The sequence below is a fragment of the Castor canadensis genome, chromosome 11, assembly GCF_047511655.1.
Source record: "Castor canadensis chromosome 11, mCasCan1.hap1v2, whole genome shotgun sequence".
NCBI classification, from domain to species: Eukaryota; Metazoa; Chordata; class Mammalia; order Rodentia; family Castoridae; genus Castor; species Castor canadensis.
The window spans coordinates 30,856,645-30,880,249 of NC_133396.1; the positions used below are offsets into that span (position 1 = coordinate 30,856,645).

The 23,605-nt window shown below is 35.0% G+C and overlaps 1 protein-coding gene across 10 annotated transcripts in view; it reads left to right on the plus strand.

Moving 5' to 3' along the window:
* Stxbp4 (syntaxin binding protein 4) overlaps positions 1-23,605 on the plus strand; it is a 201,915-nt gene that overhangs the window by 15,260 nt on the left and 163,050 nt on the right. For 6 of the 10 annotated variants that reach the window (XM_074046092.1, XM_074046085.1, XM_074046090.1 and 3 more), the window contains exons 3-11: positions 1,711-1,791; positions 1,908-1,995; positions 2,109-2,186; positions 2,615-2,742; positions 5,255-5,387; positions 12,900-13,006; positions 13,194-13,407; positions 14,560-14,638; positions 19,590-19,684. In XM_074046092.1, coding sequence (XP_073902193.1) covers positions 2,696-2,742; positions 5,255-5,387; positions 12,900-13,006; positions 13,194-13,407; positions 14,560-14,638; positions 19,590-19,684 — 675 coding nt within the window. In that variant the 5' untranslated portion in view covers positions 1,711-1,791; positions 1,908-1,995; positions 2,109-2,186; positions 2,615-2,695. The remainder of the gene's footprint in view (positions 1-1,710; positions 1,792-1,907; positions 1,996-2,108; positions 2,187-2,614; positions 2,743-5,254; positions 5,388-12,899; positions 13,007-13,193; positions 13,408-14,559; positions 14,639-19,589; positions 19,685-23,605) is intronic. The other 4 variants (XM_074046087.1, XM_074046089.1, XM_074046086.1 and 1 more) reach the window with 2 other exon arrangements.

Sequence of the window (23,605 nt, forward strand, 5' to 3'; positions counted from 1 at the left end):
GGAAAAAATTGGACTGAAATTACACCATGCAGCTGGTCTGTAACAGTGATTAAGTCACACAGTTTTGGAATGGCTTAGTTTTCTTTTATATAAAATTGGGTTAATTAATATCTGTCTTGTGGGTCTCCTGGGAGGAGAATATCTTCTGCAATGGTGTGTGGCCCTTGTTGGTGTTCAGCGAAGATGCTTCCCCATCCTGGACTGGGCCAAATTCCTCATGCTCCCTTGGCTCCCTGTGCCCACTGCTCTCAGGGCATTCCTCCTCCCCTTGTCTATTTGGCTGTCTTTGGGGGGTGGTCTTTGTGCTTTGTCTCATCTCTAGCATTTAGGAAATTATCAGGCATGTTTAAGTAAATGGAAAAATTTAAGCACTTAAATTTTATTGTAATACTTTGAAATAGAAAAAAATTTAAAGTAAATTTTTTTTTGTGTTGCGGGGTTTGAACTCAGGACCTTGCATTTGCTAGGCAATCACTCTACTGTTTGAGCGATGCTTCCATTCTTAGTAATTGTTAATTATGGCATTATATAGAATCTATTGTAGAGACTTACCATTAACACAAGATTAGACTTGAGTAGTTCCAAGGGGACCAGTGACCCTTCATTCTGTTAGGACAAATCACCAGGAGATGGGATCTTAGTCAATGTAGTACCCATGGAAAGTCTAATATGAGGTGATACCAAGAGGCTAGGTGACTTTAAGGCCATATGACTAGCATAGAGGTGTATCTTGGCTTCTTTAACCTATGTCTAGAGTATTTTGCAGGGTATTAAATAAAATAAATACATTCAAAATACTTAGCATAATGTGTGAGATATAGTGCCAATAAATGGTAGCTACTGTTGATATATCAAAACTTCCTTTCTTGAGGCTTGAGACTCTGCCTCATGCATGTATTATTAAAGCAATCTATAATGAATTTATATGACTGTACTTTTAGAACTGAGCTCTCTGCCATGACTGTGTCAGTCTTGTGGACATCCGCAGTGACTGTTGACTCTGATTCACTATTAGTCAAGGCCCTAGGTCACCATGCCTTTCCTTAGTAGTAAGTAACCATTTTGCTTCATGGCTTTGGCCTTTTGCTGCTGATAGTGCTGTTGCTTGGGGTTTTTATCTCTGGCTGCCATTGGTCTGCATGCTTCCACTTTTTCTATTGCTAGCTACTGCAGGAACTCTGAAAGGAAGCCAGTAAGTACAACTCTGTGCTCCATTCCTAAAAGGTAGGCTCTTTGTTCACAGCCCACTCAATTCATTTGTAGAAGAATCTATGATTTCCTCTGCATACAGTGGTTGAAAAGAGATAGGATGAGACCTTGATTTCAGTTCTCTGCTTCTGTAATTGATTTATAACAAGCAGCAGATATTTAAAGTGAGACAATTTGATAAGTTTCTATACATGTATCCACTGGTGACAACATCACTGATATTAAGGTACCTATCTATCAAAACTGTGTCATGTAAAACCCAAAAGCTCAAATTGGAACCAAAGGCTATTGAATGTCAAGATCCATGCTGTAGGCTGGGCACGGTGGTGTGTACATGTAACACTAGCCTCGGGAAGAAGAGGCAGGATGGAGGCCAGCTTGGACTACGTAGCAAGAACCTGTCTCAAAAATAAATTAATTGAGAAAATTAAAAGCTCCATGCTGTGGGCTCCAACGCTTAAGTTCTAATGGGAAAACAACTACTATTTTTCATTTGTGTAGGAAAAGCACACAGTCTTTCTGAATCTGTTCATTTCTTCAGTAAAAGAGTCATGCTAAATGTTCCTAATGTGTTTTTCAACTGTAAGTATTGACTGTTTTTTACCAATCAGTTATGCCTTAATAAGTTAAATTTTTTAAAAAGCTGATTTTCAGTTAAGATACATCCTGACCTTAGCATGTATTTCTTTCCCTCCCAGGAGTCCACTACTGTGAAAGTGAAAGGGTTACAAATTCATGATGTTGAAGAATAAGTTCCTTTGCTTCATTCATGCTTCTTATGCAGAGGTAGTGAACTCTGCTCGAATAGTTTGTTTTAATTAAATGAAATGGCACTATTCTCTGTAATTTTCACAGTGGAGCTATATAAGACATTAAAAAACATGTTTTTGTTTACATAGGAAAGTGTTTAAGAAGCTTATGGAATAAAAATGAGTCAGAGTAATACAGAATCTGCAGGAAGTCCCTCAAGAGAGCTGGTAAGATAAAAATTTCTGTTTTCTTCAAGTGTATTCTGTAATTACTTTTCTGACTATAAACTCCATAGCCTTGTGCTCACAAGAGACATTTTCCTCAATCTTTTGTAATTATGTAATTTTTTAAAAGTTAATACTGGTAATAGTCACCTAAAATTTTGTGTTCTTTCCTTTTCCAGAGAATACAGATTTTATATAGATATGCATAGTGATGTAGATATAGGCCATTCTATCTATGTAGAGCGCTGTCTTTGTGCTTCAGATGTTACCATCAATGGCTAAAATGCTGTAGCTCAAAATAAATAAAATCCATCAAACATCTATATACAGGCATATGTTGTTTGTGTGCCAAGTACATATGATGTTTTTATGCAAAGTTGGAATCCAATTTACTGTTCTAAGACCTGACAATTTGTTTTCTATTGTTGCAGTCTTTGCAAAAGAATTTCTAGACTCTTCATCAAGATCTTCATTTACACAGCTGTTAAATCCAGGGCAACTGTGGTGAAAGCATGAATAAAAATTCATCTGGTGCAGTTTCGTCCAGTCTACTTGAAAAGTAATTTTTAAATTCATTGTTTTAAAACGACATAGTTTGAAATGTGTAGACTATTAATGAACCTTTAGTTAAAAGTTTTTTTTATAACTAGCTGTCTAATGTTGTCTAGGACAGCAGAAATGAATAAAGTAACACACTGAATTACTGGTGTTTCAGTGTGTGTTAGTCAGATTTCTATTGCTGTGACAAAAATAACTGAAGTATTCAGTTTCTGAGGTTTTAGTCCATGGCCACTGGGCCCAGTTACTTTGAACCTGTGGTGGCACAGTACATGATAACAGGAACATGTGGCAGAGGTGGTCTGTTCACTTCATGGTGCCTGAGAAGCAGAGAGGGATAGGAAGGGAGCAGAGCCCCATTGTCCTCTTCAAGGGCATTCCCTCAATGACCTAACTTCCTCCAGCTAGGCTCTGCCTCTTAAAGTTGCATCACCTCTCAGCACCACAGGCTGGCCACTAACCTTTTAAACACATGGGCCTTTAGGGGAGGATATGTCTAAACCACAGCACAGTGTAAATCAATGTATAGGACAAAGTCTTCATTTTTATTAAAAATTACTTGTAGAGACTGCCTTTTTTAAAAGTATGATTTGGATTTTCGAGTATCTAAAATATTTTATCATTATAGTGAAAAATTATATAAGATAAGGTTTTGCTGACTAATCACCATAAAATGCCTTGAAAGAGCAAGCATTCATTCTTTCTCATGATTCTGTGGGTTGACTAAGAAGTTTGGGTCTGTACCAGAAGATGGACGGTGACTTTCTTCACATGTTCTGAGGTCTCAGCCAGGAAGGTTAGATAACTGGAGTCTCTTTACACCTCTTCTCTCATCCTTTGGGAGATTAGCTTGGGGTTTTTCACATGGTGGCAGAATGGTTCCCAGCAATAAGCATTAAGTATTTTCAAGTGTTTATTTTCCTCACATTTGCTAGTGTCCTATTGGGCCAAAACAATCAAACAGTCCAGTCCAAGTTCAAGCAGTAGAGATTCAGACTTTATTTTTAATGTATGGAGCAGTAAATTACATTGTCCAGGAGCAGGAATGGGAGGAGTTGGTAGCCACTTCTTGGGAGGTGGGGAGATGAGGGTCACAATTTAAGTCCAGCCCAGACCAAAGTTACCTAGATCCTCTCTCATTTCTAGGCCTCACAATATGCTTTTGCAACATAATATCCCTTGCAGAGTGGGGTGGGGTGCTGAAGACCATGTCAACAGAACATTTTGGACCCAATCTTCTCTGCCTTTTTTCTAACTAATTCCCATTCTAGTAACCACATAGGCTTATAGAGCTGAATCCAATATAATGCAACTCTAGATGATGTGGTAAATACATAACAAAATATTCAATAATAGGAGATTATGTATTTTAAAATTTCTTTCATTCATTTTTATATTATATATTTTTGGCGATACTCATTATTGAACTCAGGTCTACCTACATGATTGCTAGGCAGGTGCTCTACTGCTTGAGCCATACCTCCAGCTCAACATGAAGTAACTCCTCATAATAGTCTCAGTGTTCGGTATGTTTGAAGATAGCTGGAAGTCCTCTATATTCCACAATGACTTAATGTACCAACAAATCAGCTCTCATACCATGGTTTGCCTCTGAAGTGAGACAAACTGGGTTCACATTCACTCACTCTCAATTTGTGACCTTGGGCCACCAACTTCTCTGAATTTGGGGTCTTTTAGAAAATTGAGAGTAAGAATCTTAAGGGTTTTATAAATATTAAATTCACTGTCATTGTGTATGCATATTTCTTAGCATAGTTTTCAGTACATAATGCATAAATGGGAAGCTCTAAGCCTTATTTCAAACTTTAACTCAACTTTTGTTTGACCAGTAAAATTTTCTGCTTTGACCAGAATGTTCAAAAACACACCTTGGTAATATGCCTTTTGTAGAACTTTGTTTATAGTTCATTCTCTCCTATTGGCATTTCTCTTATGTGTGGCAGAAGTTGTAGCTGGAGCAAGTACTTTTCACCAAGAAAATATTCTTCCTAAATTAAAAAAAGTAAAAATTTTTGCTAGATTCAAATGGAGGTGATATTTATTTTGCTTTAAATGTCCACAACACGTCTTTAAAGATACTTACCTAATTCATTAAAATATTTAGTGTTGGATTCCTTCAATGTAGTCTAATAATCAGCAGATAACAGATCTCTTAAGTCACTTTTCATAAATCTTTAGTTTTTCTTAAGTAATATTTTTTAAGTATTTTTCTTTGTTCTACTCCAAAGACCTAAGCGCTATTGCTATAAATTCTTTTATATTGTGGTTGTTTTTTATATTGTGTGGTTGTTTGTAAGAGTTAAAAACACAGGAAAGACAATCCATTTGATTGCTTTTCTATTCACCATACTTTTTTTTTTATAAGTTGCTCATAGGTCTTTAAGTATTTCAGGTTGTCTAGATGTAAGAATTGATTTAGCCAGTAATTTAAAGACACAGTGTAGGTGCAGACCTCCAGCCTAACCTGTGAATACTGCTTTACTTTCTATTAGGAATCCTGCCTTTCAGATGATTACTGTTGCCAAGGAAACTGGCCTGGGCCTGAAGATCCTAGGAGGCATTAACAGAAATGAAGGGCCCTTGGTGTATGTTCAGGATGTCATTCCTGGAGGAGACTGTGATAAGGTAAAAACAAAGTGAAAATGCACCCTCCCTGCAGTCAAAAATAAAAAATCCACTAGCAGTGAGTTTGTTTTCCTACTTTACCAGTAAGTTTTTAGTCTAAACTGAATGTCCTCAGTGAAAAGGATTGGGACCAAATAAATAGACCTTCACCTTCAGTGAGCTTTACCATACCAAATGAATAGATTCTTCATATATGAAAATACTAGATATGTCAGACACTAGCTAAAGGTTATGTATATTTTCCTTACATGCTGTCTAACATATCCTAAGTATTGTTGAGACTTATACTTTAAAACATGGTATCTGTCTTCCACTCTGAATTTAAACTAAGTTGGATTAGTTGAATCTGAACAACATTCATTTAGCCTCTCCTAAATGCAAACTAAAGCAAAATAAATAAGCAAAACAGCAACAAAATCTATTCATTTCTCGTTTAGATTCCTCAGGAGAAAACAGACATAGAATTAAGACTAGAAGCTATTTTTTTTTTAGCAATTAGAAAGTCTTACTCCCTTCAAAAATGTAGGAAATAAGTAATCTAATGGTATATTGATTTTTTTTTTTCTTCCTCTGGTTGCTGGGAAGCTCAGACCCAAATTTCAAGCAAAACCCCAGCAACTTAGTCAGCAAACTGATTGCTATATATGAATTGTCATTTCTTTTAGATTTTATTTGCTATTTCTGTTTTATGGATGTGATTTTATATATCAGTTTTAAAAATTGCCTCCATTTCTTTTTGGAGAGATATATAAATAATTTAATAAAATATTCTACTAGTGTCAAGCCATAGAACAAGAAAGGATCTCCTTGTTATTAAATTTGTTCTTACTATTTTTGTTTGTTTTGGTTAAATAAATGGTCTTGCTCTTACCTCTTTTCCCGCAGCAAATACTTAGCAAGCAGTTTGTCAGTTTAACTGGACTTTTTTTTCCTTATTACAAAAAAAAAGTCAGTTTCACCAAAAACTTTCAAAATAGTTCAAATGGTTTCAGTTGTTTCATGCTTTTCAGATAACAAGGCATTCTCCAAATATACTTTCCAGGTTCAAAATATGTAAGTTTAAGATGTTATAATGATACACATTTTTGACTATTCAATTTAAATTACTAACCAAATAAGAACATATTTAAATGTTAAGTTAATAAGGGCAAAATAGTTTCTGCTGGGTATTGGGGGGGGAGAGGGAGGGGGTGGAGTAGGTGGTAAGGGAGGGGGTGGGGGCAGGGGGGAGAAATGAACCAAGCCTTGTATGCACATATGAATAATAAAAGAAAAATGAAAAAAAAATGTTAAGTTGAAATAAGTTCAAACAAACAAAAATGAATTTTTTTCTCCAAGATTTGAGATATTTAGTGTCTTTAGATTTAAAGCTCAAGAAGTGGGGGTGAGGGATGGGGAGGCCTTTAGTATAGCTAAAGTGTTTCTTAGGCCATCTTTGATATAGTGCAATAATAGATCATGATGCCTAACAAGTGATAAGAATTTGCTTTTCAGACAAGCACAATTTGTGCTCTTTTATTTTCATGGAAGACATTTGAAGTTAGAATAATGAATTCATAGAAATGGTGCTGAATAACTCTGGAATTATACCCATGGTATACCCTTTTGCTTGTTGCTGCTCTTACAATTTCATTGAAAAAACATTAAAAGCAAAGCTTTCTAATGGGCTATATTCTATGGTTACCACTAGAGAGCAGCATCGAGGTATTAATGTTCTATCTAGCATGTCCAAAAGATGATAGCAGCCCAACTAGAGAAAGGTATAGTAGAAACATAAGTAATTTTCCAGTACTTACATTTATTTTTGAATATTTCCTCAAGATATAGCACTATGGGCATATTTTCTCTACAAATGCAAAATAGAAAATAACTTAGTCAAAATAGTTATTAATAATATTCTTATGTTCTAAAAACTATTTTAGTCATGTTACTAAATTTCTAATCTGCATAAAATTTCAGTATAGTGGGTATGCTCAGACTAGGTAACATACTCTTGTAAGATCACCCTTAAGATGCTGAGTGGGTCAATTGTTAATGCTTTCTAAAATGCATCTGAGTACTTTAACTTGCTATAATTTTAATGTCATAATTTGTTAAAATTAACAATGTGGGCATTCTCCAGATTGTCCCATTTATAGTCCCAAACTTCCCAAACAAATAAGAGAATTATTAGAACTCAAAGAATTTTCATAGTTAGCCAACCCCCGTCCTTACATGTTTTGTTGGTTTTTTTCCTGGCAAATATGAGAATATAATACTTGTTCAGTAAAACAAAATATCATGTTCCTTTGAAAACATAATCAGAGTTCAAATGGGATATAATGAGCACAGTTTTCCAGTTTGCATAGGAAAGAAGTTTCTCTTCCTCTGAAGAGCTGTTTGGGAACAAACATACCATGTACTGAATTAAGGAATTATGAGAATTTCCAGGCCTTTTTCATTCTATCAGCTGGTCCCCTACTAATCTAGAGTCCTTAGTTACCAATCTTAGACTTTGCTCCTTTGAGCTTCATACCCATCTATCCAACTTCTTGATGAGATACTTTGATGTCTTAAAGACATCTCAAACTTAACATTTCTGAGGCACAATCTATGATATTCACCTCACACTCTCATCTTCTCATTGCTTCCCAAATAGATCCTCTTCCACTGTTACAAATACGGCCTCTTCCACTGACAAAAAACCATTGTAATTATAAACTCAGAACCTAATAGCTTCTTTACTACTTCCTCTCCCATAATAACCACATCCCACCTATTAGAACACACTGTTTTCTCTTTTTCTATCTAAATATCTCTCAAACCATCAGTCTTTTTTGGTCTTCACTCTTATTACCATAAGCTATGGTTTACTTTGTCAATCCTGTCAGCAAACTTGGTTGCCTACAGGGCAACCTATAGTGTGGCTTCTGTGCTGTACCTCTGTATCTCTCCACCTCTTTGCTTCCGGACTGGGGTTCTATCAGTTCCTGAAAAGAGCCAATTTCTTCCTTACCTCAGATTCTGTTGGATTGAGAACAGTACCCTCTTCCCATTCCGTTACTTCCAGATATCAGTTCAAAGACCATTTCCTAGGGGATATGTTCCCTGTTCTTTTCTAATGTGACTGGAAATAAGGCCAAGTTTTATTTCTTCTGTATGTACTTCTAGATCTTGTTTCTTTCCTTCATATTGTGTATCTCAGTTTGTAATGATACATCCATATCTGTGATTGCCTTTCATCTCTACTGAACCACTAGTCAGTATGTTTACTAAGGGCAAGGATTCTATCTGATTTTATTCACAGCAGAATTCTTTGTGTGATGCATGACACATACCAACTGCTCAATTAATATTAATGAATGAATGGTCCCATGATCATTCAGTCATGTTTCTGTGGGTTAGTGCTTTGCTTCTTTACCATTTCACTGCCACCAGCTGGCTGGTCTCCACGTCGGCATACATCTGCTCCCCAGCTCTATGTGTCAGGTTCTCTATAACACTTGGAAGTTTTCAAATATTTTGTTTCTTTCTTTCTTTTGTTGTTAATAACACGGGCACAAATCAAAAGCTTGTCTTCAAACCTAATAATACATTGCATATTTCACTTAGTTTATTCAAAGCAACATGTTAAAACATGTCCATACATAAGCTGTATATATATATGTATATAATGCATGCCATGCATATATAGGTATGTGATAATAATTGTGTGTGCATATATGTGGATTTCTCTCCTCTCATAAGTCTGAAGGTGGGACGGTCTCTCTATGACAGTCCATGTCATAGTGTACTTGGCAGCATTTTTTTCTCATTGCTACATAAAGTAATAGTGGCATCTCAGATTTATTAAGCACAGGACTTTGTTGTCAACCTGCAGATAAAGACAGAGGTCACACAGATATAGGTGCTTGCGGTTAGTCATCATTCACACAGGATTGAAGAAGGGCATATTTAACTTTCAGATGACAGCTATTTTCAGAATATGAACATTTCACTGCAAATGAGATGAAAGCTTTGGATCAGTACCAGGGCTGAGTCTCTGGATAGCAGGGCAGGAAGAAAGTAGTCACATTGGTGGAGGCCAAGGGCATAGCAGCCAAGATGGTCACTTTGCATTATTAATTTTATCATGACCACCTTAATATCCTCAGGCCATTTCCTGGATCTCATTAGTTTATTATTGACTTTTTAGATACCTGGCACACTGTACGAGGGAAACAACTACAAGAAAGACATGGTTCTGCCCAATGGATAGAATCAGTGTGACTGGTGTGGAATTGCTGAGTTAATATGCTTTAATTCAGGGGGGGCAGATATAAACAAGGATGGAGTTTAATGCATGCAGTCATGCCATAAGGAAACATGCTTTTTGAGCAAGTACACAGGAGCAGTTAGGTGAATCTGGGGAACTGGGGAAAGCTCACAGCAAAGATGGTGTTTGAACTTGGAGAGTTCACGCAGAGAAGTAGGAGGGTAGATGGTGGCTCTCGAGGTAGGAATCGATCTGTATAAAAACATTAATTTTTGAAAAACTGGCTGGTCTGAGGAACATTCTCTGAGAACAAAATGAATAATTTTTGTGCTGGGATGGGAGGTGTATGATAAAGCTACAAAAAGTAGGTTGCAGCTAGTTTGTTATGCTGGGTTTTACTTTCCTTTTAGCCCAGACCAGCTTCGAACTCCCCATCCTCCTGCCTCAGCCTCCCAAGGGCTGAGATTATGACTATGTACCACCACACCCTGCTTAATTTTCATTTTCTAAAAAGTTATTTGCAGCAGACTTTTTTTTTTTCTTCTTTCCCTCCTAGAATCTTACTTAGCCAATCTTGTGAATTTCTGAACCTGTTTCAAAGGCAGAACCTGTAAATGAAAACACAGCTATTTCTGAATTCTGCCCCTGCTGGACTAATGTGTATGTGAAGCTGTAACTTCAGGAGTATACCAAGGCCTCTCCACAGTCCAGATTCTGACACTCAGCAGTGACTTTTTCACAAGCTGAACTTCAGTGTCTGAACACTTTCACGTTGACATTCATGGGGACATTGAAATAATAACAGATGCTTGACCTCTTCCATACTTCTGTTAAAAACTACAAGTATTGTTCCAATTATGATTTCATTACATGGTTTATAAATACATGTTACCATATTATCAGAAACCATCTATACAGCCTCTTAGCCTGATTCTGATTTAACTAAGTCACTGTTCCTTAAAGGAATGCTACTTTTGTAAACCTTTGGATTCCTTTCCCATACTTTGACAATCTATAGACTAAATGTAGCCATTTTTTTTTTTCCCTTTTTGGTAGCACTTGGATTTGAACTAAGGGCCTTGTGTTTGCTAGGCGAGTACTCTATCCGTTAAGCCATACACCTAGCCCTTTTTGCTTTACTTTACTTTTTAGGTAGGGTGTTGTACTTTTTGTTCACAGCTGGACCTTAGATAGCAGTACTCCTACTTATGCCTGTCAAATAGCTGGGGTTACAGACGTGACCCACTGTGCCCAGCTTATTATTGAGATGGAGTCTGGCCTTGAACTATGATCCTCCCATCTCTGCCTTTCATGTAGCTCAAATTATGAGATATGCATACTCGGCCATGTATCCTTCTTTTAACTACCGTTTTTAATGTAAGCTCAAGTTGTTTAACCTCTATGAAGCTCCATCCATTTTCTTAGTTGAAAAGTGGGGTTAAATATCTATAACACAGGATATTATTGTAAGAATCAAATAACATGTAAAGCACACTGTAGTTGTTAAATGAGGTAAGGTAACTCACACTCTAATCTGTTGTGCATCATTTTCACATTATGCAAATTCAATTATGTTACTCCTCAAACTGAAAATGAGAACCTTTGATGGCTACTCAGTGGCAGAAAACAGGCAATGGAAGAGACAAGGCTACTTTAAGAAAAATAAATACTGTTATTTATTGTTTTTTGGAAGTAAAGTAGCCATAAATCACCAATTTTATAATTCAGTTCAAACCAAAGGTTGATTATTCAGGGATGTATTTAAAAAGGACTTTAAACCAGGCACCAGTTGCTTATGCTTGTAATCCTAGCTACTCAGGAAGCAGAGATCAGGAGGATCATAGTTCAAAGCCAGCCCTGGGCAAGGAGTTTAAGATACCCTATCTTGAAAATACCCAACATAAAAAAAGGTTGGGAGAGTGACTCAACTGGTAAAGTGCCTGCCTAGCAAGTGTGAGGTCCTGAGTTCAAACCTCAGTACTGCCAAGGAAAAAAAAAGACTTTAAAGTCAGATGTTTCCTTGAAGTTGTAGGAGTTATTTTAATACCATGAGGATAAAAATTCTACCTTTTTAACTGTATGTGTTAGACAGCTTTCTATCACTATAACAAATAAACTTCTAAAGAGAAAGTGTTTCTTTGGATTCACAGTTTAGAGATTTCATTACACAATTGATTGGCCTGTTACTTTGGGCCTCAGGTGGCACGTCATGGGCATAGCATGTAGCAGAGCGTAACTGCTCACCTCATGTCCAGGAAGCAAAAGAGAGGGAAGAACCATGACCCCTTTAATAGTGTACCTCAGATGACCCCAAGTCCAGGCCTTGTCTCTTAAAGTTTCTACCACCTCCCAATAGTACCAAGCTGGGAGCCAAGCCCCTAGCACACCAACCTTTAGGGTACACTCAGAATCCAAACCATAATACCATGTAAGCTTTTACTATAGTTCTGGAAACAATCCTTGCTGCCTTTGTAATAATAGTAAGGAGAATATTATCTTAGGAATGGAAAAAGAGGACAGTTTATTTTTCTCTTCAGTTTGAATTAAGAGAAAAAGAACAAGTGCCTGAGTTATATGCCTAACAATCATATTAAATCCTGTGATTGATGTGCTCTGTCTTATTTACTTAGACTGGTTATGAGCAGAGCCAGGACTTAACAAGGGCAGTGCCAGACAGCCAATTAACATTGGTCCTTATTACCAGGATATGGCTAATGCTGCATGCACAGTCAGCTAGGCCTAGCCTCAAGAAGACATGTGATCATGAGATGACTATGCATAGGATCTACATAATAAATATCCTTCACTACATTCTTAAAGTTCTAATCCACATATGTATTCCTCATTGAACACTTTGGTGAGAGGAAAGATGCAAGAACGCTCAGAATCTTAGAGGAACATGATCTTTATTCTGAAATATCCACCAGAATTTGGCTTACCTTATCACAGCAGAGATTTATTGGTTTCATAGAGCTAAGCTTTTAAAACAGGTCTCCTTACTTGGTGTACAGGCTTCTCTGCTAATGTAGATGGATTGCCTAGTGTGCACATTTATTCATGGAATACAGGAGCCATGCAGTTTACTTGTGTGTATTACCAAGGTAGGCTTTAATCAAGACATTTTGCTATTGAGATTCTCTAAAGTCTTTTTTTTTGTTGTTCTTTCTCTAGAACATTCCTCACAGTAACTTTTTATTGCTTTAATTGGACTAATTAGTCTTTTTTCTTAAACACTTTATTAGCTTCATTGTAAATCTCATTGTTTTGTTTTGTTTTAGGATGGACGTTTGAAGCCAGGAGATCAACTTGTCTCAGTAAATAAGGAATCCATGATTGGTGTATCATTTGAAGAAGCAAAAAACATAATTGCCAGAGCCAAGTTGAGGTAACAATGCTATCCATAAGATAGAATGAATCATTTAACATGTCTCTTTAAGCATAGTATTTTAAGATGTCTTAAGTACTTTAGACCCTTAATTATATATATATTTAAAATAATATTTGAAACATCTTAGAATTCACTTGTACTATATTTATTACACATTCATAAAGTGATTTCTCTTTAATGCTAGGTCAGAATCTGCTTGGGAAATAGCATTCATAAGACAAAAATCTGATGGTGGTCCTGGAAGTCTCTTGTGTCCCTCCCTGTTACAAGCTTCAGGAGAATGTGGAACTCAGGCTTCAACATTTCATCTTTCTCCTCCCCCTAAAATACTAGTTCCAAAGACCTCATCCACTCCCAAGACACAAGATACCATTTTGCCGTCTTTTAAAATGAGTCAGGTAATCTTCAATTTCTCCATTTATATGTTCAATCCATAAATCCTCTATGTGTTTTTATCTTGGTTATTTGAAGTATAATTTCATTAGTACTGTCTATTTTCAAATTAGTATTAGTACTATTATAAAATTAGTATTTCCTTAAAAGATTTTTCTGTTTTAGATTTTTATGTTTTTCCATAAACATAATTTTTCAAATCAATGTCCTTTGTCTAGAAGCCAAATCAGACAATATCTGCGTGGCAGCATGGTATAATGAAGATTCGCCTAGCTGTCACTCCTAACTATGTTAGGATGTCATATTTGGTTTCAGGCAGTCTCTAGTATGGTTCATTAGTTCACATTTGTTTCCTACTTCTTCTTGTTCCTTTGCTTCTTTCCTGCACTATGAGGCTAATCCTAATTATCCAGTCTCTGTAGCTTGTGCTCTCTCATGAGCTAGAAAACTGTTCACCCCATTTACAGCTGTATAAAATGAGGAATTTCTAATATCAAAATTAATGTCAATTCTAACTGCTGTATTGTCCTAATAAATCAAGTTATAAAATAGAGCATATATTTTTTAAATCTGTGCTAGCTATAAAACAAAATAGGAAAGGCTTTTAGTCAATGGGACAAATTCCTTAAGAATAATTTCAGACTCAGCTATGTGCTGATCAGAGACAGAATGTAAATTTTTTAGGGTGTGGTTTGAACTCAGGGCCTCAAGCTTGCTAGTCAAGGTACTCTACTGCTTGAGCCAGTCCTCCAGCCCTTTTTTGTGTAAAATATTGTTGAGATAAGGTCTTGCTTCTTTGCTGAGGCTGGCTTCAAACCACCATCCTTCAGATCTCAGCTTCTGAGTAGCTAGGATTATAGGCCTGAGCCACCAGCACCCAAATAAGACTAAGATTTTGTCAGCCCCTTATACTCTGTCTTTTAAAAGACAAGGTACATGACCTTATCCTTGGACATGGTAGAGCTGAACACATTTGTTCCCTTTAATTCTGAAGCACTTTGTTTGAAGATGAATATACCAAATTTAAAGACTTCATATTTTTTTACAATATTGCTTTAATTTCTTTAAGCATTCTTTTTATGTTAACATGAGCATCTAGTCTGGTCTTTGACCTACTTTAGAAAATGACATTGCTTGTTCTTCATTTTCTTTCACAGATAAAACCTGGATACAAGAAAACAGAATATACACCAATTACTTCTTTGGATAGTAGCCCTACAGATATGTCTAATTTGGGTAAATACACATTTAATTCCTCTTCCTGTTATTTTTTTTCAATTACCCTCTCTCAATGAAGAGTACATAATGTGACTTAATAGACTTTAAAGAAGGGCACATTATGCCTTTTTTTCTTTCAATGAATAAAAGGGCAAAATGAATGTATTGTCCATTGGTCCCTGTTAGTTTATGACATTAATTGGAAATTTTCTGAACAAAAGGTTGAAATTTTGAGAAGGACATTATCACAAATGTCTATGAAACTACAATAGTTAATAAATTGTTGGAACTAAATTATGAAAACTCTTCTATAAGTCAAGATTAGGTTGTCTTGTCCTTTTATGAAATACTGATGAGGCATATTAAATGCACCTTTCAAAAACACATAAAAAGAAGCATAACTTAAGAAATGTCTCTTTTTTTGCGTGTGAAGAAAACATGTAGCCATAAATTAGAAAGATCAGTTGTGAATTTAATATTACTGTTTGTTAATTACCTTGAAATGATTTACTAACTTTTTAAAAACAATTAAGCAATAATTTTCTAAGTTACCCATATGAAAAGATTTTTATCAAGCTATAAAGTGCTTATTGGGTCAACTATGAAGAAAAAAAAGTCCATCCCCTGAAATCATCTCCAAAGGTAAACTGAACAATAAAAAACCTATACTTAACATAAACAAAAAGCTAATTACATATTGCTAAATTGTAATGCAAATTGCTACCCTATACTTAACTTTTAATATCATTATCTAAGTGAGAATGAAGAAATATAGTTTAAATTAAATAGCTACCAGACATGGGCCAGAGGTCTAGCTCAGTGGTCCAGTGCATACTTAGCATGCATAAGGCCCTTGGGTTCAATCCCCAGCACCCACACACACATACACAGCACACATGCACACACAGCATACACACACACACACCCAGAAAGCTACCACCAGACTTTATAGGAATTTGTTCTATATTCCATGCTGGTTTCCTCTGATTTTGGACAGTATGTTCCAATGGGATAGTAGCAATTCTTATCCAAAATTATATGCCTTTTAATTTAGTGAGATTTTTTTCTTTGACTCTTAGAAACTTTGTTAGCTGTATACTCTTTATGTAATTCTTGTCCAGAGTCTTGATATTCTCTTTTTATTTTAAACTAGAAACACCACCTGGAAAGAAAAAGACAAATGAAGTGAACAGTCTGAGTAGATGTGGGGTCAGAGTTGCCAGACGACAAAAGTCAATGAATGTCCTTTATTCCTTGATCATAAGACATTTAATTATGACACATTTATACAGAATGTTTTCAGTCCTTAAAGAAATTGAGCCACTCAGTGTCCCTTTTAACTGTTTATTCCTTAAGTATTTTTGTTCTATGTACAGAAAACAAAGTGCAGTAGGATTATGAAGATCTTTCTGTGAGACAGTTAATAGCACACCATGAAATAAACCATGGTTAAACTTCTTCATTATTCAAATCAGAAAGCATTCAAATATACAGGAATGTATTCGTTTGTTATGTGTATGTACATGTGTATGGATTTTGGAACACCTTTGCATAAATAATGTAAAATCATGAACAAAGTGGAAGAAAGAAATAGTGGTCTGAGTATGGTGTAGGGAGGGCACAGTGGTCACTACTAGGTTCTGAATACAAACTTACAATTCAAATCCTTGCTCCTTGCTCATAACTCTGACCTTGAAATAGTTGCCTCAGGGTTTGATATAAGGAATAAAGGTCATGCATAATGTGCACTTAGTATTGTAACTGGTACAAGGCAACTTGGCCCAGCAAAATTTGTTCATGTTACAGAAATTTATACTAGTGCATACCTCAGATAATATCCCAATGTATGTTTTTAGAGCAGAAATGAAAGCTTCCAACACTTGGTTCTATTTCATGCCCTCCTTTCAGCCCCCAAACTAGTACATACTGAGGGACTTATTCATGATATGCAGCCAGGTATGGTGGTGCATGTGTGTAATCCCAGCTATGGAAGTATAAGTAGGAGTGAGGTCCAAAACTGGCTCCGGGTGAAAACCTGAGACCCTATCCAAAAATGAAATAAAGAAAAAAAGGCCTGGAGTGTGGCTCAAGTGATAGAGTATTTGTCTACCAGTAGAAGGACCTAAGTTCTAGCCCCAGTGCTGCCAAAAGACAAATAAACAAAACAAAAAAATCAATTAAGAAGCATTTCTTGGAAAACGCCTAATCTCTAAAAGTTGAAGGAAGTGTTGTGAAGCAGGAGATCATCTCCATCTAAGGAAGCACCATGAACAAAAGCACAGAACCAGGATGAGCTGGAGGTCAGATGACCCTAAGAGGCAGGTCTTTAATGCAAAGAGAGCTTAGAATCATGAATAAAGTAAGGGATTTTGCACCAGTGATTATAAACAATGATACTTAGATTTTGTAATAGAAAAATAATTAACCAAAGTTATATTTGAATAAGTTGTATATGAAGTAAATATTAAAATGTAAATAAAATGGAACATTTCCTAGGGTAGAAATAGCATTAACTCAGTCCTATTTTCTAAATTCCACATAAATATAGTAGACACCATATTTCTGGACAGAGAATAAGAAGTACCATCATTCCCTAATAGCATAAGACTCAATTTCTCTACACCAGTCTTTTGAAACTGAAGCACAGTACTGATGGGGAAAACTATCAAGGGTTCATGCCATTCATCAAATGGTATTGATCCTGCTCTTATAAAATTCCCTCTGCTCCTAAACAGAGGAATAAGAGCAAAGACTGAAGAGAATGATAAGCTGTACTTTAAAAAGTCTCACTTCAGGAGCAAGCAAAGAACTTGAGGTTGGGATAGAGAGATGGGAAAACTGCCTATGAGGAGTTTTCCAGTTAGGCTACTTGAATTGCCAAAGTGTGCTGGTTTTATGCACAGACCCTCTTAAGGTTTTAACTCAAAAGTAAAGATTTAGAGAAAGGTAGGCTAAAAGAAAACAGGATTTTTTAAGCCATGACTGCACATTGTTAATTGAGGGAGGGAGTGTGTTAATAAATAACAGTGCCTCTGTGTTAATATTAACAATAATTTATAGTTTTTAATAGTTGTATATGGTTTTATTGATTGTTTTTGTCTGTCTAGTTCATATAAAGTATGTTATTCTTCATACTTCATAGATGAAAAACTGATAATAAAAAATGTTGGCACAGAAGAACACTGATTTGTGGAATCATAAGAAATTAGAATCCTAACGTTGTAGTGTACTTGTGTTGACCCTAGGCCCATTTCTTTATCTTTTTTGGCCTGATCTTTGAGATGAAAATACTAACACCAGTGTCATTGTGGTTATTGTGAAGATTAAGAAATCTATATATATGTGTAAAACAGTAACTGGTCCACTGCCAGTCTAGAAATAAGGACAAATAAGAACTATTCTTTTGTTATTTCCACTGTTAGGCCTAGCAAATTTTATGCTTAGATGTAGGAAAATTTAAGTAAGAATACATGCCTCAGCATATGTGGGTGTTGTGAGTATCTTTATCTTTCTCCTTTCTCCCCCTTGTTCTTATCTCCTCTGCAATCCTTCCATACATTTGCACTTGAATAGAGTAATCTAAGCCCAGTTCTTCTTGGTGTGAGGTCATACCAGGTCAACTTGGGTCCACCTAGTGTTAGTGTGCCTTAATTGCAGGCTGAGCACCAAGCTGGAAGGCAGGTCTCACAAATGGAAAGTTATGTAGAAGATGAAAAATAAAGTGGGTTTACCTGTTGTTTGGTCTTCCATAGCATTTCGGTCATGGTCTTTTATGCCACAGTTAGGTTTGCTGTAGAATTTCTCTGAAGATAAAAAAAATACATATTTAGTATTTTTTATTTCCTGGTCTACAATTACATGTCATGATAACAGAGGAGACTTTCTTCTTTGATCAGAATTGTAAAAGTTCTCTTTCACTAAAATCAATCTTTCTCAAGGTTTAATTCCATTTGGAGCTAAAAGTCAGTAACCATATTTTTTAAAATCTTGACACCTATAAGCTATATTAAAGATTTTGCATAGAATGTTGAGGATGTGTTAAAGGTTTAAAGGAAGACTATTTATTTTCATATGCACTTATGTTCTTAAAGAGAATGCAAATCATTTTGTACTTAGAGACAGATGCTCTGAGAAATTAAAAAAAAATTAAAACACTGCATAAAGATGTGACATTTTAAAAAGTTTTTTCTCTTCCTCTTGTTTCTATGTAGAACTAGTAAAATACCATTTAAAAGCGTATTTAGAATAGTGACAATTTAGATAGTAACGCTTGACATAAATCACAGAAATTTTTCAAATTTTGGCATATTAAAACACACAGTTTTTCAAGGTCTGTCTTCTTCTGCCACCTGATTTCTGATTCCCACAGCTAGGACAAAGGCATAGCTACATAATCAGAGCATGTTGTAAAGGTGTAGGGAAATGAGAGAGAAGTGTATTACCCTCAACTCTTAGAAGTCCCCTTATGCTACAATAACACCCTTCTGTGAAATAAAGCATAGGATTTTTAGCTCAAAAAGTTCTCTGTCTTCATCATACTTTCTGTGCAAACTTGCAATGATTTGCATTTATGAGGTTTTCTAAAGTGTTTCCAGAGTTCATGTAACAAAACGACTTTTTCAGTCAAAAAAAAATACCGTTATCTTTTGGAATCTCTAATATGAAGGCATTGGAAAGATGGTACTGGTTGGATATATGTTTGTCTTTTAGTTTAATATTCCCATGGGACTTCAAGATGAATAATCGGCAACTCTTTTTATATTGTATCTTTTAGGGCTCAATTTAAGCTGATTTATAGGATACATTTTAGACTTACAAAAAAAAATTCAGGAAAACAAAAACGAAACCTGCCAACTGATTAACCAGAATTATTTTTAAACATCAGGAGCCCAGAACATATCCTTCAAAATGAAAAGTTCTGTTCCAATTATGTTTTTAGTTAATGTGTATCCATCCTGTTGTCTTCTAGCTACCACTCCTGCCTGGACCGATAATTATGGACCACAAGGAAAGAAGATTTCCCTAAATCCCTCTGTTCGCTTTAAGGCAGAGAAACTGGAAATGGTAAATCCCTTAAACTTTCACTTTTATTTATAAGACAACAGCAGGAGAGTACTTTCATTCTTGGAGAGGTTAAAGTTCTGGAGGCATTAGTTTCTTGAAGTTACTTATTTGTAATTAAAAGGATGATTTGGCATTCTTATATTACTGAAAGGATTGTCCCATGGTAAAGAATTCATTTCACCTCATATAACCTAACATTGTATATTTAATTTTATGTATTAGGCTACATTATGCTGATTGGTAGAAGCATTTTTCAGATGATTTCCTATTATGCATAACTAGGAAGTTTGTTTAATACACTTTGTTATGTTTCGTATATGATAAAAATGCATAAATTTTTGGCATACAGCTAATAAGTTTTGAGTTTATCTAGGTATTTATCAATTCAATAAAGATATCACTTTGAGAAAAAAAAGAATGATGGTTTAGGTTTAAATTATTTAATTAATAATGAAATTTGTCACTTCATGATAGTTCACTAGTGCGAAATGGAAATAACACCTTTTGTAATTAAGTTGGCATGCACATTAATGTTTCTTTCTCTTTGGCAATAAGAACAGTATGATGGACAACCAAAAAACTAGATAGCATTTGTTGCCCTCAATGCAGAGAAACTATTGCAGATACCTTAAAGTGACAGAGACCAATAGAAGGGGACCAGGAACTAGAGAAAAGGTTAGTTTGAGAAGAATTAATTTAGAAGATAACACACATGTACAGGAAAGCAATACAAGTCAACTCCCTGTATAGCTATCCTTATCTCAACTAGCAAAAACCCTTGGTCCTTCCTATTATTGCTTATACTCTCTCTTCAACAAAATTAGAGATAAGGGCAAAATAGTTTCTGCCTGATAGCGAGGGGAGAGGGGGTGGGGTAGGTAAGAGAGGGGGCAGGGGGAAGGGGAGAGAAATGACCCAAACATTGTATGCACATATGAATAAAAGAAAAAATAAATTCAAAAAAAAAAAAAGAACAGTATGATGTTTTACAATCTAGAATTGATGAAAACATGGAATAAGTCATGACAAAGTATAGAAGGCTTAGTAGGTAATGGCAATAAGTACAAAGAAATAATGTCCATTGCTCATGTTTTTAAAAAGTAAAGGGTTAATAAATCCTAAAGAACAAAATAATCAGATGCCCACTGATTTTACAAAAGACCATAGCAGTGTACTAAGGCACTAAAAAATAGTCCTGGGGACTTAATATTATTTGAATTAATTAATATTAATTTTAAAAACCTATAAGGATGAATATACACTTGTATTTTCACAGAAGAACACATTATAAGTTGTTGTAATTGAAAATTAAGTAATTCTTAGGATGAAAAAAATTGCTATGTTTATTTTTAGTGTATCAGAGGTTCCCCTGAACTTTTGCATGTTGTTAATTAATAATTAGTTATGTTAATTAGTAAATTTTATGTCTAATTCTAGAAATCTTAACTCATAACTTTTATTTGTTTTAATGGGCTTTTAAATTTGTTTTTCAAATTTTACTTTCAACTAATACATAAAAGCCTAAAAATTATATTTATTAATCGGCCACCATGTAATGAATGTTTCATTACCTACATACACTATATACTGCTTACATCAGATTAAACCAATTTATCTCCTCAAAAAAATGATTAGTCCAGGGGAGAATAAAGCATTGAGAGCCTCTGCATATAAAACAAACTTATTTTGATGATTTAAGAATAAAAATTAAAGGTATAAAGTTATGTTAAAACATCTTCTCGGGTTATCAGGGAGCTGAAAAGAAAAATGTGCTACTCCTGTTTTTTGTTGCTATTGTTGTTTTAGTATAAAAGAGTCCACAACCCCCACCTTCCTGTGAGTTTTTGTAGATGCTATTTTTTTTCTCATTTTTGGATGAAAATGAAATTGCATACCTAGGATAAATAGACATTGCACTGATTCTTGTGTCCCCACCTTTACTTGTTCCTGTAATCGAATCTTTCTCATTACCAGTCTAAATCTGTTGTTCAAATGCTGACTCAGTTCCATCTCTTTTATCTAGGCTTTGCTAACTTTGATAGATGGAGCAAATTTTGCCTTATTTTACATGTTTATAGCACTGACCATCACTTTGAACCCCCATACAGTCTTTTCTGCATCTCCTTTTCTCAATGAGATCATATGCTTCTTTGCCCATATTACCTACCACTATTACCACCTGGTTTTTGAGTACAAGAGACAGAGTAACAAGAGAAAAGCATACAAACTTACTTAATGTAAGTTTTACATTACACAGTAGCCTTTGGAAATGAAGACCCCAAGAACCAGGAAAATCTGTAATTTATGCATAGGTTTAGAATGAAGAATGGACAGTCTTGGAGAACTAGGACTGGACAAAGTAGATATCACCTAGTAGTAATGAACTAGGGAAAACTTAGAAAGACCTGTTTGTTTAGATGCTTATCTATGTCCTTGTGTCTTCAGAGATAAAAATGTAAATAATCTAAATGACCCTCAAATGCTTAAAAAAAGTTCAGTTCAGACAGTGTACAACTGCAATTTTAAAAAGCATGCAATAGGTTTAAAATGTACAGAATAGAAAACTGTGACAATTTTATTTAATGATAAGCTTTAAACATGGAACATTATATATAGTGAAATGTAATTTGTGCAAAAAATACATAATTTATATAAATTTATATATAGGCACTATATTCAGAGAAGAAAATCTGGAAATGACACACCAAGTTGTTCATAGTGTTCTCCCTGAAGCCGTAGTTCTGAACGATGGCAATGCAGTCTTTCTCCTCGGGGGACATTTGGCAATGTCTGGAAACAGCGTTGGTTGTCGATATTGGAAGACTGCCTCCAAATTAGTAATCACCAATACACTGACATCTTAAAATTCTGAGTGAAAAGTTAGAACATATTTCTAAATAATTGTGAGTCAAAAACATTGCTAATAAACATGTAAAAGATGTTTATCTTACAGTTAGTAGAATTCAAATTAACGATATATTTCATATCCAACATATTGACAAAAATGGAAATGTGAAAACAGCAAATTCTAATAAGAACATAGAAAAATAGGATTTTTTATATGCTGCTGGTGTGAATAAGTTGCTATAACTGGTTTAAGAACAAGTCAGCAATATCTAATAAAGTTGACAATGTGTATCCTCTATGACTCAGTTTTGTAGAGATAGACATAGAAAAATTTTCACACATCTGTAAAAGGAGACATGTATAATGTTTTATAATTTAAAAAACTGATTGGAGTAATGGTGAAAGCCCATCAATCAGGGAATAGATAAAAAATTATAGGATACTAACAATGAAATGTCATACACAGTAAAAATAAGTAAATTACTTTTGCAGGTAATATTGGCCAATTGTGAAATCATAAATTTGAGGTAAAATAAAATAATTTTCAGAGTTCTTTTAGATCATACTCTTCATATAAAAATTTAAATGCACAAAATTAAAATATGCATAATTTCAGGTGATACAAGCTTATACAGTAAATAACATTAAAATATGGACAGGAGGATATACCAACCTTAGGATAACAGTTACTGCTAAGGAACAATAGAGAAAGTTTTTGACTAAACCTCTGGTTTTATTTCTTGAATGTATATGTATATATGGTATTTGATGATAGCAAGTACATGCATATTTGTATTCATCTCTCTTTTTGTAACATTTGTCACTTTTTTATAACTGAAAGGAAAGAACAACACACAAAAGCTAAAAGTCTTTCAACACAGCAGACAAATGATGCTAGACAGTTCTTAAGACACTTTCGAGAGAATCTTTGCGATATTCTCCCTTCTCCTGTCTTCTACTGTGTGCAGTCAACTTGAATACAGTACTTTAACCAGTTGATTTTTGTCACAGTGAACCCAGCATGTACTCACATTTCATTACATATTGTACTTAACTATATTTATTTACATGTTA